Source organism: Papio anubis, chromosome 7, assembly GCF_008728515.1.
Source record: "Papio anubis isolate 15944 chromosome 7, Panubis1.0, whole genome shotgun sequence".
NCBI classification, from domain to species: Eukaryota; Metazoa; Chordata; class Mammalia; order Primates; family Cercopithecidae; genus Papio; species Papio anubis.
The window spans coordinates 32376923-32389812 of record NC_044982.1 but is presented as its reverse complement, the minus strand read 5'-3'; the positions used below and the strand labels follow the sequence as shown (position 1 = coordinate 32389812).

The 12890-nt window shown below is 52.3% G+C and overlaps 2 protein-coding genes across 15 annotated transcripts in view; both read right to left on the bottom strand.

Moving 5' to 3' along the window:
* LOC101011797 (ATP-binding cassette sub-family D member 4) overlaps positions 1–12890 on the bottom strand; it is a 41293-nt gene that overhangs the window by 20098 nt on the left and 8305 nt on the right. The window lies entirely within an intron of this gene.
* LOC116275703 (ATP-binding cassette sub-family D member 4-like) lies at positions 730–11259 on the bottom strand. The gene is given in 15 exon segments (XM_031667987.1): positions 730–1278; positions 1450–1565; positions 2524–2600; positions 2921–2973; positions 3434–3483; positions 4181–4217; positions 4734–4825; positions 4998–5206; positions 7334–7423; positions 7598–7689; positions 7797–7918; positions 8197–8291; positions 10203–10253; positions 11215–11226; positions 11228–11259. Coding segments are annotated over 15 exon segments (1182 nt in total). The 5' UTR covers positions 11245–11259; the 3' UTR covers positions 730–1209.

Sequence of the window (12890 nt, the reverse complement as noted above, 5' to 3'; positions counted from 1 at the left end):
TTGCCGGGTGCGGTGGCTCACGCCTATAATCCCAGCACTTTGGGAGGCTGAGGTGGGTGGATCACGAGGTCAGGAGATCGAGACCATCCTGGCTAACACGGTGAAACCCCGTCTCTACTAAAAATACAAAAAATTGCATGGTGGCGGGCGCCTGTAGTCCCAGCTACTCAGGAGACTGAGCCAGGAGAATGGCATGAACCCGGGAGGCGGAGCTTGCAGTGAGCCGAGATCTGGCCACTGCACTCCAGCCTGGGCGACAGAGCAAGACTCCGTCTCAAAACAAGAAAACAAACAAAAAATTAAGTACAAGAAGTACAGAAGCCTGGCAAAAATCATGAAAGTGAGGGAGGTAATACGTAGACAACTGAACTGGAGGGGCACTGGTCTGAGTGAGGACTTTGGGCACAGTAACTCCACCTCATGCTTTGTGCTTTTTGGGTTTTGTCTGTTTAATTTGTTGTTGTTTTTCCCCAATATAAACTTTTTTTTAAAAAAAAAACCCAATCTTATTTTGGCTAAGGGGGAAGGGATTTACTTTCATTTGGGTGAAGACAGGACAGACTAAAGGTCCCTAGAGGTTAGTGGTTCAGGTTCTAACCACACAACACTGATGAATGGAAAGGGAGATGTAGGGAGAAGTGAAAAACCCTGGGCAACAGCAGAGCATGCTTCCCTTCCCACCAAGCTCTCAAATACAAGTCTGGAGATTCAATAAAAAAGATCATTCCATGATAGAGAAGACAGAAAGCTGTAACTCTTTTTAATGTTTAACTTTTCTTTGTAAAAAACTTATTAAAAAAACTTAAATGGTCAAAGTTAAAAATCTATTGCTGCACAATATAACTGATTAAAAGATTTCCAGATCTCTTGACTGCAAGAGATCTCTTTCCACCCTGACCTTTCACTTCTTATAGATCTCACACTTCCAGATTTCTCTTTAGCAAACACGATCTGAAATCATTTGTAGGTAATCAACACTTCAAGCATATGGAGGCTCTGGCTGAGGCAGCAGAGTCCTGGGAGACTGAACACTGGGAGACTCAGTGTCCCCCACAGAAATCCAGACCCGGGCTCAGCCCAACACCGCCAGGGCTCCTGCACAGGACCTATGTGGCGAACCTGAGCTCGATCTTCCCCGCCAGTCCTCCTGGTCACTCCTGAGGGCTGCCGACCCTCCAGAGTGTGGCTCTCCTTCTAAAAGCTGGAGCTTCATTCCACTTTGATTCTCATCAGCTCCCATCTTCCTCCTCCACAGAGTTTCAGAACGAAGGAATGAAACTACAAGAGACCACCACCACACGGAGATCAGGTTGCCCTGGCCACTGGCACAGGAGGCCACTCAGTTCTCTCTGCTACTGCTACTCCCTGTTTTGAGGGGCCTCTGGCTCTGGCCAGGCTCAGCCTTTGGGTTCTCTCTCCTCCTTAGGCCATCCTTGTGAGCACAGGTACCTTCTCAAGGCTCTGCCGATGTCCCACACTGATGAACGTCATCCCCAGCTGCTGGCCGATGCGATAGAGCTCGTTCTCCACCTCCTCTGTCAGGGCACTGGTGGCTTCATCAAGCACTGAGGGCAGAGCACAGACGAAGAGATCAAAGCCCTGCCCTCTGCTGCTGCTGCTTCTCCTCCCACCCACACTCAACCCCGGCTGGGACCCAGGGGAGGCTGAAAGCTGCTCCGGCTTCCAGAAGCCCTGCCTCAGGGAGAAGGATGGGTCAGAGGAGCAGAGGGCCAGACTCTGTGAGGGAATCGCCTGTAAGCAGCTGCATGAAATCTCTCAGCTTCTACAGATAAGCATCAGCCACTTCCTGGGACCACTCAATCCAGGGAATCCCAGTCCCCCGCAAGAAGGTCAGTCTTTGGAAAAGTCCACACCCATCTCCCTGACAGGCACAGCTTGGCAGGAGAGGAGGATGGGTGCCCATTCATTTGATGGTGGAGCCAGAAGAGCATAAAATTACAACCCTTCAAGGTTGGCTCTTGGCTCCAGCTGCTGCCAGGCAAAAAGCTTATGAGCTGGGCATGGTGGTTCATGCCTGTAATCCCAGCAATTTGGGAGGCCAATGCGGGAGGATGGCCTGAGTCCAGGAGCTCCAGACCAGTCTGGGAAACATAGCATGACCCTGTCTCTACAAAAATAAAAATAAAAAAATTAGCAGGGTGTGGTGGCACGCCTGTAGTCTCGGCTACTCAGGAGGCTGAGGTGGGAGGATCACTCAAGCCTGGGATTTCCAGGCTGCACTGAGCCATGACTGTGCCACTGTACTCCAGCCTGGGTGACAGAGTGAGACTCTGTCTCAAAAAAAAAAAGAGAAAAGAAAGCTTATGAGCAGGCAGTACAGCATATTCAGTGTTACTCTGAAGATGCCAAGCACTGTTTACACGGGCAGGGCCTGCTGTCCTCTCCAGCAGGGAACTCGGAGAAGCCCAGTCATGCACAGGTGTGCCTGGGTGCCCGTGAACACATGCTGCTACACCCGAGTGCAGACAACACATGCATGTGCAGCCACAAGGCAGACCTCACCTGCGTACTTCGGTTGCAGGTAGAAGAGTCGGGCAAAGGAGAGCCGTTGCATCTCCCCTGGGGACAGAACATCATACCTGAGGAAAGGGAGGGGAGAGGACTGCTGGAGGAGGAAGGATATAGCTTAGCTTTTACCTAGAATGGTCTGGGTGGGAAGAGGTTTCTCTGTAGAGAGGTGAGCCCCAGGAGATAGAAGCCCCTCCCCTTTCAACCATAGGCCTACAGCCCTCACAGAGTGAGGCAAAACTCTGTTCCCAAGGACATAAACTTGCACCCGATTGACAAGCCAAACATCTGGACTTTGGGGTCAGGAGCCGTTTCATTCCTTGACAGGGACCCTGAAACCAAAGGTCTTTATGGTGGAGCTACCTCTGAAGCACCCAAGCTCTGTTCTTACCAGTTCCAGTCCACCTGCTGGTCCAGACCCTCTGTCCTTGCCACCAAGTTGGACTGTAACAGACCCAGAGGGCACGATGTCCATGAAATGGCCAGCCCTGCTACCTGCCATCATGGGGAACCTCCCTCACTCCCCAGCGCGTGCACACACACATCTCTAAGACAAATATATGCCCCAGTAGCATGCCAAGGTAGGGGGCTGTGGTACAGTCTGTCTCAGCCAGAGAGGAATATTCTACCAATGACACTGTTTAGACTTGCTGGAGTATGGTGATAACAAAAAAGCAACTGCCTTTGTCAGTCCTATTCTTGTTTTAAAATTCTCCAGTGAGAGCAGTACCCGCTTCCTGCCTAAACCTGGCCAACAGCACACACTGTCAATTGATACTCCCATTCTCCACCCCAGGTTCAGACTTCCAGTCCTGGGCCCAGGCACAGCAGGGCCAGCACCTGCCTACCTGTAGCTGGTGCTCCCAGGTGGGCTTGGGTCCTGAGGGTCCCTGCCCCCACTTACCAGGCCTGCCAATTCCAAGAACCTCAAGATCCTCTCATCATCAGCAGAACCTGCACAACAGAGAAGCCTTCTGCAAAAAGCCAGAGCCTCCTGGCTGGTCAAAACAGACAGGGCAAGGCTGGGCACAGTGGCTTACGCCTGTAATCCCAGCACTTTGGAAGGCCGAGGTGGGTGGATCACAAGGTCAGGAGATGGAGACCACCCTGGCCAACATGGTGAAACCCTGTCTCTATTAAATATACAAAAATTAGGCAGGCGTGGTGGCATGCGCCTGTAGTCCCAGCTACTTAAGAGGCTGAGGCAGGAGAATTGCTTGAACCCAGGAGGTGGAGGTTGCAGTGAGCTGAGATCACACCACTGCACTCCAGTCTGGGTGACAGAGTGAAACTGCATCTCAAAAAATAAAAAAAAGAATAGACAGGGCACATGGCAGGGGTGGGGGCCCCAGAATGCTGCGTGAAGCCTCTGAAGTCACAGGTTGCAGCCCTTGGTAAGGGAAGGGGTGGGTGAAGGAAGGCATCACTTCCCTTGTCCCAATGGGCGTCTCTCCTTAAGGACGGAAAGACAGAATGAGGTGAGATCTGGGTGCAGACCCCAGAACTGTCAAAGGAAGAGAGGAGTCCCTCTTCCTTGAATCAGCGGCCTGGCTGGGGCCTCTCCCAAAGGGCACAGGTGAGGTCACAGTCAGGTAGAGCAGGGACAACCGTGACAGAAGGAGAGGACATGACCTGAGGAGGACCAGCTCACCTGAGTCGGGGTAGACCTCCTTCAGGGGATATATCACCTGAGAAAAGAAAAAAACCACACCAGCCTAGGAGGAGGGAGAGCAAGAGATGGAGCTGCACACAGCCCACCCTCCCTCCAGAACCCACTGGAACCTCCCAAGGAGGAGAGGTGGGAACGCCTGGCCCGGGTCAGATGGGAGAGGCTCTGGCCCGCAGACAGCAGGGCAAGGTTCCTACAACCTTCAGAAGTGTGTTTAGTGGGAAGAGTGGAACAGCCTCCTGAGGGCAGGGGCCCCACAAACCCACCTCGGGTGTTTATGCGTGTGATATGCGTGTGATATCTGGCGTGAGTCCTTGCCCCATTTACCTGCCTCAGGAGCTGCTCTGAGTAGTGGGCCCAATCCATGGATGTGAATACAAGGTTCTTAGAGCCAGCAGGTCCCAGGCCCGGGCCACTTTACTACCTCACCTTTTGCCCTGACTCTAGGGCCTGAGACCTGTCACAGTGCCAAAGGTCCCAGCTGTGGGCAGGTGGGGCTGAGGAGGGAGGAGTGGGCCCCCTGAACTAGGCTGACCTGCTCCCGAAGGGTCCCGTCAGTGAAGAATGGCTTTTGTGGCAGGAATAGCACCCCATGGGGCCCAAAGTCCGTCAGCATCTGCACTGAGCCTGCAGAGCCCACAGAAACCTTCATTGTAAGATCTCCCAGAAGAGGCAACTGCCTGTCTCCTCTCTTCCTTGTTCCCCAACAGAAAAGAATGGATTCTACTACACTGTCCCCGCCCTCACCCCACCCCTAGGGCCCAGGCTGGGTCAGAGGGAGGGAGGGCCTGGCTCTCACCCCGTGTACTTGTCCAGAGGCCGCCCAGAACCCGGAGCAAGGAGGTCTTGCCAGTGCCCGTGTTGCCTGTGATGAGCAGGCTCTGTCCCTCGGAGATCTTTAGGCTCAGATCCTTGATTAGGGGTTTGTCAGAGGAGGGGGCAGAGATGGAGACCCGCTCAAGGAGAAATGCTGTGTCTGCTGGCTCTGCCGCTGGCCACCCTGAGGCTCTGTGTCAGAGAAGAGAGGGGGCGTGAGGAAGATGGGCAGGGTCAGTATTGCTGTAGGGGAGGCACTTCTCCCGGGAGCCACCACCTGTGGATTGTTATGGGCTGACTTGCATCCTCCCAAAATCACATGCTGAAGTCCCAGCCCCCAGTGCCTCAGAATGTAACCACATTTGGAGGCAGGGTCTTCTTTTTTTTTTTTTTTTGAGAGAAACTCTTGCTCTTGTCACCCAGGCTTGAGTGCAGTGGTGCAATCTCGGCTCACTGCAACTTTCGCCTCCTGGGTTCAAGTGATTTTCCTGTCCCAGCTTCCTGAGTAGCTGGATTACAGGTGCCCACCACTGCGTCCATATTTTTAGTAGACACAGGGTTTCGCTATGTTGGCCAGTCTGGTCTTGAACTTGTGACTTCAGGTGATCCGCCCATCTCAGCCTCCCAAAGTGGTGGGATTATAGGTGGAAGCTTCTGTGCCCGGCTGGAGGCAGGGTCTTTAAAGAGATGATGTTAACATGAAGCTGTTGGGGCAGGACCCTAATCCACTATGACTGGTATCCTTTGAAGACAGAGGTGGCAGGGACATGCATACACAGAGGAAAGGCCACATGACGACACAGCAACAAGGTGGCCATCTACAAGCCAAGGAGTGGCCTCAGAAGAAACTAACCCTGCTGACAACTTGATCGTGGACCATTAAGCATCCGGAATTATGAAAAAATTAATTTCTAGTGTTTAAGCTACCCGGCTTGGGGTATTCTGTCATGGCAGCCTGAGCACATTAATACAGGGGTAGGGGTGGAACTTCTACTCTGTGCCTGGGTGGACAAAGCCCCTTATGGGACTGATCTTAATCAGTCTAACGCCCATGAATCTCAAATATCATCACAGATGAGGACACTGAGTCAGGTGGCTAAGTAACTGCCCAGGTCACAGAGTGGTATTCATCTAATTCTAATGCTGGTGGGTCTTCATGGTGTCACAGTATGACCAGAGTACTAATAACAAGAATGGGAGTGGTTAAAGCTAAATGGTTCTGGAGTTTCAGGCTCTGCATGGATGCCTGGCAACCCACAGAACAGCAATTCCAGTTTCCTACAGACCCTCCTTTATGCCTAGCCTCTGAACTCATGGTTGCATGAAGCTTTCATTTGGAACAGAAGCAAGAGTTAAGGCATCAACTCCTAAGAAAAGCAAGTTGAGTGTAGGCCCTGGAATTCAGATTGATTTTTGAAAGCTTATGATGTGGCCACTGTCCAAGCACTTTCCAGAGATGATCATATCTAATCCTTTCAACAACTGAAGGAAGGTTCCATTATGACCTCCTTTTCAGACATGAAGAAACAGAACAGTTGGGGGCCGGGCGCGGTGGCTCAAGCCTGTAATCCCAGCACTTTGGGAGGCCGAGATGGGCGGATCACGAGGTCAGAAGATCGAGACTAGCCTGGCTAACACGGTGAAACCCCGTCTCTACTAAAAAAATACAAAAAACTAGCCGGGCGAGGTAGCGGGCGCCTGTAGTCCCAGCTACTCACGAGGCTGAGGCAGGAGAATGGCACAGACCCGGGAGGCAGAGCTTGTAGTGAGCTGAGATCCGGCCACTGCACTCCAGCCTGGGCGACAGAGCGAGACTCCGTCTCAGAAAAAAAAAAAAGGAAACAGAACAGTTAGGTAATCTGCCCAAGGAAAGTGTGGAGAGCAAACAAATCCTGAATGCACAGAAACATTACAGATCCACACAGATACACGAATACAGACATCTCTGGGGCTAAGTGAGGTGGGAGAACAAAGACAGATATGCCCCAAGGAAAGGGGCAGGGAAAGGACTCAGCGGGAGGAGGAAGCACAGGAAGAGGAGGACACTGCAGATTCCTGTTATCTCAGGCAGAAGGTGTGTGTACTTTGCTTCCATTAGCTGGGGGAATGGTGTAAATTAACACAACAGATGCCGGAACAGCAACATCGACTGTGAACTTACATGTGCCTGGCATTCCATTTCCATCTACTCCTCACAACTCTGCTGCCCTGGGAAAACCCTGGGAAAACCCTGGGAAAGGGCAGGGCTCCAGGGTAACCCAAGCCAGGTAATGCCAGAGCCTGCAGCCTCAACTACTGCTCTGCCAGCCCACTACTCACTTGTCCAAGCCCCACTCGCTCTCGCCTAGGATCTCACAGTCCTGCGACTTCAGGGACATGTCCAGCAGCGTCTCCCGAAGTTGCCCAATCCTAAGCAAGAAAAGAAAATCTGAGGCAGGGTCTGGGGGCCAGGTGAAGGCGAATTCCTTTTCCTATCTCACACCCACGAGTACATGGTATGTCTCTGTTCCTTTTTTCACTCAGCCACTTATTCCAGCAGCACACACTCTGCTCAGGAGCCAGAGGGGTGGGACCCAGCCTCACCTGTGCGTGTAGCCAGCCACATCCGAGAGCGTCGTGGACAGGTCGATGAGCTGGGTGAAGCAGCTGATGAGGTAGATGCACACAAAGGCATTCTGGACAGGATGGGGAGTGGTCAAGCAGGTCTCGACTCCAGCCCACAGGCACTGGACCAAAGGACGGAGGGGGGACAGCATGAGGGGTCACCAAAAGGGAGTCTCACCTTGCTGACCAGGGTGCTAAGCTCTGCAGGACTCAGGTCTCCATAGACCCCGCTGAAAATGGGGATTGCGATGACAACGTAACTCAGGATGCTGCCCAGATAGTCAAAGGTATTGATGCCGACTGCAGAAGACAGATGCGTGAGACACCCAGGAACCATCCACATGCCCTGCAGGGGACACAACCCTAAGACGGGAGGCAGCACACCAAATAGGGCCACATGCCTTCCCTGGATCCTCATTCTCTTGAGGATACTCACAGAAAGGCAACAGCCCCCGGCCCCCGGTGAATTCCTTCATCACGGCATATTTATCCTTGCAGACAGGAGGTAGACAGGTGTGGGAAGGGAAGCAGACCAGTCCAACCCCATGGTTCCCACTTCCCTGGGCCCCCTCGCCTACTGTACAGCCAGAGCTCCTTGGACATCAGCTCCCTCTGGGTCTGAAGGAGTCTCTGCAGCCTGCGGTCTGTCCTCATGTGCTCCACATGCCCAGCTCTGACAAGGAAAGGCTGGGATGTCCACAGGGCTGGAGAGGTTCTGCCAGGTTGGGGGGCCCCTGTCCCATATCACACCCTCCTTTAGAAACCAAGGCCATCCAAATGGTCTTGGTCTCAAGCTCTGTCTACCACTAGCACCCATTCACGGCTTCAGTCATGCCTTATAGTATTGTCTGTGTGAAGAACATAAACTCTAGAGTTGGGCAGACGTGGTTCAAATCCTGGCTCTGGCCAGTTACTAGCTGGGTGACACAGGCAGGCTACTTAAGCCTCCAAGCCTCAGTTTTTTCATCTATAAAATAGAGCCACTAATACCTATGTAATAAGTTAGAGTGAAAATTAAGTTTCTAAATATAAAGTGCCAAGCCCTCAATAAATATAAGGGGCCCTCAATAAATAAAAACTATTGTTAAATAAACATACACAAAGCAGTCACTAGGTGTATCAGGCACTGCACTAGTTAGCTAGTGCAATAAAGAGATGAGAAAATTATCTCTGTCTTTGAGGAGCTCTCAGTCCAGAGGGCAGGCAGGCACACTGCATTCTTCATTTGGAATCAGGAGTACTAAGTGTGCCCTCAGGGCCATGGCAGCAGATGGGCTTAGCCATTAAGGGAGTCTGGGAAGGCTCTCCAGAGGAGGTGATCCGGGGTTTCAAGGATGGGAAGAAATTTGCTAAGGCAGAAAAGGTGGAGGGAGGAGAGAGGGGGCCTTTCAGATTTTGCACAGAGGCCACAGAAGAATTCATCTGAAACTCTAAGAACTAACCTGCCTTCCCCAGAGCTTCATGAGCAGAGGTTACAGAATCCAAAAGCAACTTTTCTTTTCTTTTTTTTTTAGGGGATGGAGTCTTGCTCTGTTACCCAGGCTGGAGTGCAATGGCAGGACCTCCGCTTACTGCAACCTCAACCTCCCGGGTTCATGCGATTCTCCTGCCTCAGCCTCCCAAGTAGCTGGGATTACAGGTGCCCACCACTACGCCCAGCTAATTTTTTGTATTTTTAGTAGAGATAGGGTTTCACTATGTTGGCCAGGCTGGTCTCGAACTCTTGACCTCAGGCAATCCACCTGCCTCAGTCTCCCAAAGCGCTGGGATTATAGGCGTGAGCCACCATGCTCAGCCTCCAAAAGCAATTTTTTTTTTACACACCCAGCCCTGCCCATCTCACAATCCCACCCCAGTGCAGAGTCGCAGTATTCTTGGTGCCCTCAAGTGGTGGAGTTGCAAACTGCAGCAGAGACTGAGGAGCAAAGGTCCCAGGGCTATCAGATCCACCCCAACTACAGGTGAGCCAAGGAGTAGCTTCCACTTAAACGCAAACCTCCGCCTACACTATCAATTCTAATGCTGATTTCAGAGGCCTCACTAAGGCAGAGCACAGGGACTGGCGCTGGCCCCGGAGGGAAGGGATGGGATTTCATGCTGCTGCTGCTCCTGCTACTGCCGTCAGGAGACCAGACGCTTGGCTCCATTAGACAGCATTGTGAGGAGGTCTCCTGGTTTTCTGAGAAGCTCCCGTTCCATCCCACACTACAGAGACAAAGGATCAGGACCGGACCTCAGACTGGCAAGAAAGCTTCTTAACAGACAGAAGAGCAGAGGCAGAGGGATGTCTTACAGTCACCAGCAAGAGGACGAGGCATTCATTCATTTGACAATTTCAGGCCCTACGCTAGGCCACTAAGACTAAAGCTGGCCACAATAAGGAACCACCAGCTTCAGAAGCAAACCCCTGTACCTAAGGACGAGGCAGACAAGGGCAGGGGGAGGTAGGGGGAGAGGGTCACAGCCAAGTGTGACAACACTCAGCCCCTGAGCTCGGTGGTGGTGGGAGAGTTGTAGGATTCATCTTTCCTTCTCCACTCTCAGCTCTGGCAAGGCAGAAGGGGAACCATCTCTCCAGACTCACCTGTAGAAAGCGGCAGGCTCTGCATTCACCCGAATTTGCATGTGCTTGAACCTGGGCGGACCAAAGGGAAATGTGTGCTGACCACAGGGAGTACTGGCCCCACTCCTGTTGGAGTCCTGGATCAAGAAGACCCCCGCCAAGTGGAGCCCGGCTCTGCCTGAAAACTGTGGCTACCTCAGTCTGACCCTTTCCCGGACTGTTACTGGGTAGAAAACCCCGGGGCTAGGTGGTGTGGCAGGAGCTCTGCAGAGACAGGGCTGCCCCTCAGCTTTCTGCAGAGAGGACGGGGGTATTCCTGCTCACAGCATCTCCTCCTCCCAGGGCCTGGCCTGAAGGAGGGGGACAAGAAGCACAGGGTAGGCGCTGGATCCATCGGCTGCTACAACCAACTGATCCAAGACAGGGTGGTTACGCCAGGGTAGTGAGAAGGCTAAGAGATGACAATGATGATGGTGATGGCCAGCCAGACATGGTTCTCAGTCCTTCTCAGGTATGATCTCATTAATCCTCCCAATCCTCTTGGTAGGCAACGGTACCATTTCCACTTTGGAGACAAGAACATTGAAGCACTTTTTTTTTTTTTTTTTTTTTTTTGCGGTAGCGGTGGCTCAAGCCTGTAATCCCCAGCGCTTTGGGGAGGCGGAGGAGATGGGGCCCGGATCCCGCGAGGTCCAGGAGATCGAGACCATCCTGGCTAACGATTGAAACCCTGTCTCTACTAAAAATACAAAAAAAACTAGCGGGCGAGGTGGGCCAGACCTAGTCCCAGCCTGGGAGGCTGAGGCAGGAGAATGGCTGAAGCCGGGAGGTGGAGCTTGCAGTGAGCTGAGATCTGTACTGCACTCCTTTCGAGGCTGACAAGCAGACTCGTCTCAAAAGAACATTGAAGCCTGGAGAGGTTAAGGAACCTCTCAAGGTCACAGCTAGGATTTGAACAGAGCGTCTTACTCCACATCCCCTTCTTTAACCATTATGCCCCAGCCCAGGGAAACCTCGGGTGAGGGAGACATACCTAAAATCTCCTCAGCTTCTCCTGATGCATAACCGTCTGTGGGGCCCATCAAAGTTTGTTCACCACGGTCCCAGGATGAAATACCCAAAGATGCTCACAGGCCGAGCCAGCCTGTGCTGAAATAGAGAGGAGAGGGTATGGGGTGCCACCCTATCCCCCACAGGCCTCAACCCTTATTCCTGTCCCCTCTCGGGTAGCCCTGTCAATCTGGGTAGCCCACTGGGCGTCTGCTCCTATGTGTGTGGGGGGCATCTGTCAGAGCCAGGATGCCATGTGACACTGCACAGCAACACAGGGCCAAAGAAGGAAGGGCAGGGGCCTGGGCATGGGATGGGAGGAGCTCCCTAAGGTTTAGGTGGGAGAGAAGGGAAATAAGCTTCTCTTGGACCTTGACCTGGGAGGCTGGGGACTCTCTCTGGAAACACCAGGCTGGGGAGGAGGGAGGCTTCTGCAGCTGGAAGCACTGGTAGGAGTATGGTAGGCACGAGGGTGAATGGGAGGCAGTCAGCTTGCTGGCCATGCTGCTGAGCTGCGGCAGGAGAAATGCATCCCGTCCTGGCTGGTCGCTGGTCCCTGGAGCCAACGACACAGAGTAGCTGGACCCAGGGAGATGGGCCCCAAAGGTGGAGAGGCAAGACTGCTTTCACATCACCTCTGCTCTGACCTTGCCTGCGCAGTGCTGTGAGCCCTGACCCTGTGGGAGAAGAGGGAACCAGACAAGGCTGGTTGCCTAGGGGGCAACACTAAATCCTGGGCCTTTAAACAGGGTTTTAGAGTTGCACCTTGCGGTGCCTCAGTTAATCCTGAAAAGTAGAGACTGAAGGTCCAGCACCCAGGGGCCTGAGCCAGCTCTGAGGCAGAGCCAAAGAAAACGAGAAGGTAGATGAGCTGCTTTTTGGATGATGAAAGAAAACTATCCTTTATCTCAATCTTCCCAAATTTCTCTTATATAAACCCTACCCTGGCCCCTGTAGGTATCTGGCTGTAAGCTCCAGGCTGTGGGAGCATACCTGTAGTACCAGCTTACTCCGGGGGCAAAGGCAGGATGGAAACCATAGCCATCAGGGCCTAGAAGTTAGGTAGCAGTAGCAGCCTCCCAGGCATCTTTGCACCAGCTCAGCTTGAGCTGAGGCACCCAGGCAACAAAGTGCTACTAGGAAGGCGGTGAGTGAGGATGGGTGTGAAGGAGACCCGATAATGTCTCATCTCACCACTAGGGCTATACTGCTTCCTAATGGCTTCCAATGGCGATGTGACCTTGGAGCAGAGTCACCTGCAATCTCTGGGCTTCAGCTTCCTCATCTGTAAAATAACAATAGCTAACTTACAGTGGAACACTTGCTGTGTGTCAGAGCACTGTACATGTGCATTACATGAATGATATCATTTCATCCTCACTACATCCTTTGAGATAGGAACTGTATCATCTCATTTACAGAAGGGAACCTGGGGCTTGGTGACTTTAAGAGCTATAAGCTAGTGTGGTGATAGAATGGGATTTGAATCCTAGACTGAGTCCTGGATAGGTATTTTTTTACTGATGAAAAATCTAAGAGCTAGATTTACTACTTAAAGGACATTTTTCTTTAGAGAGGGTGCCTTACTGGAAGACTAAGATATAAAAATGAAAAAGGACAAAAAGGCTGCTCCTGACATTTTTTTTTAAGAATTAAGGG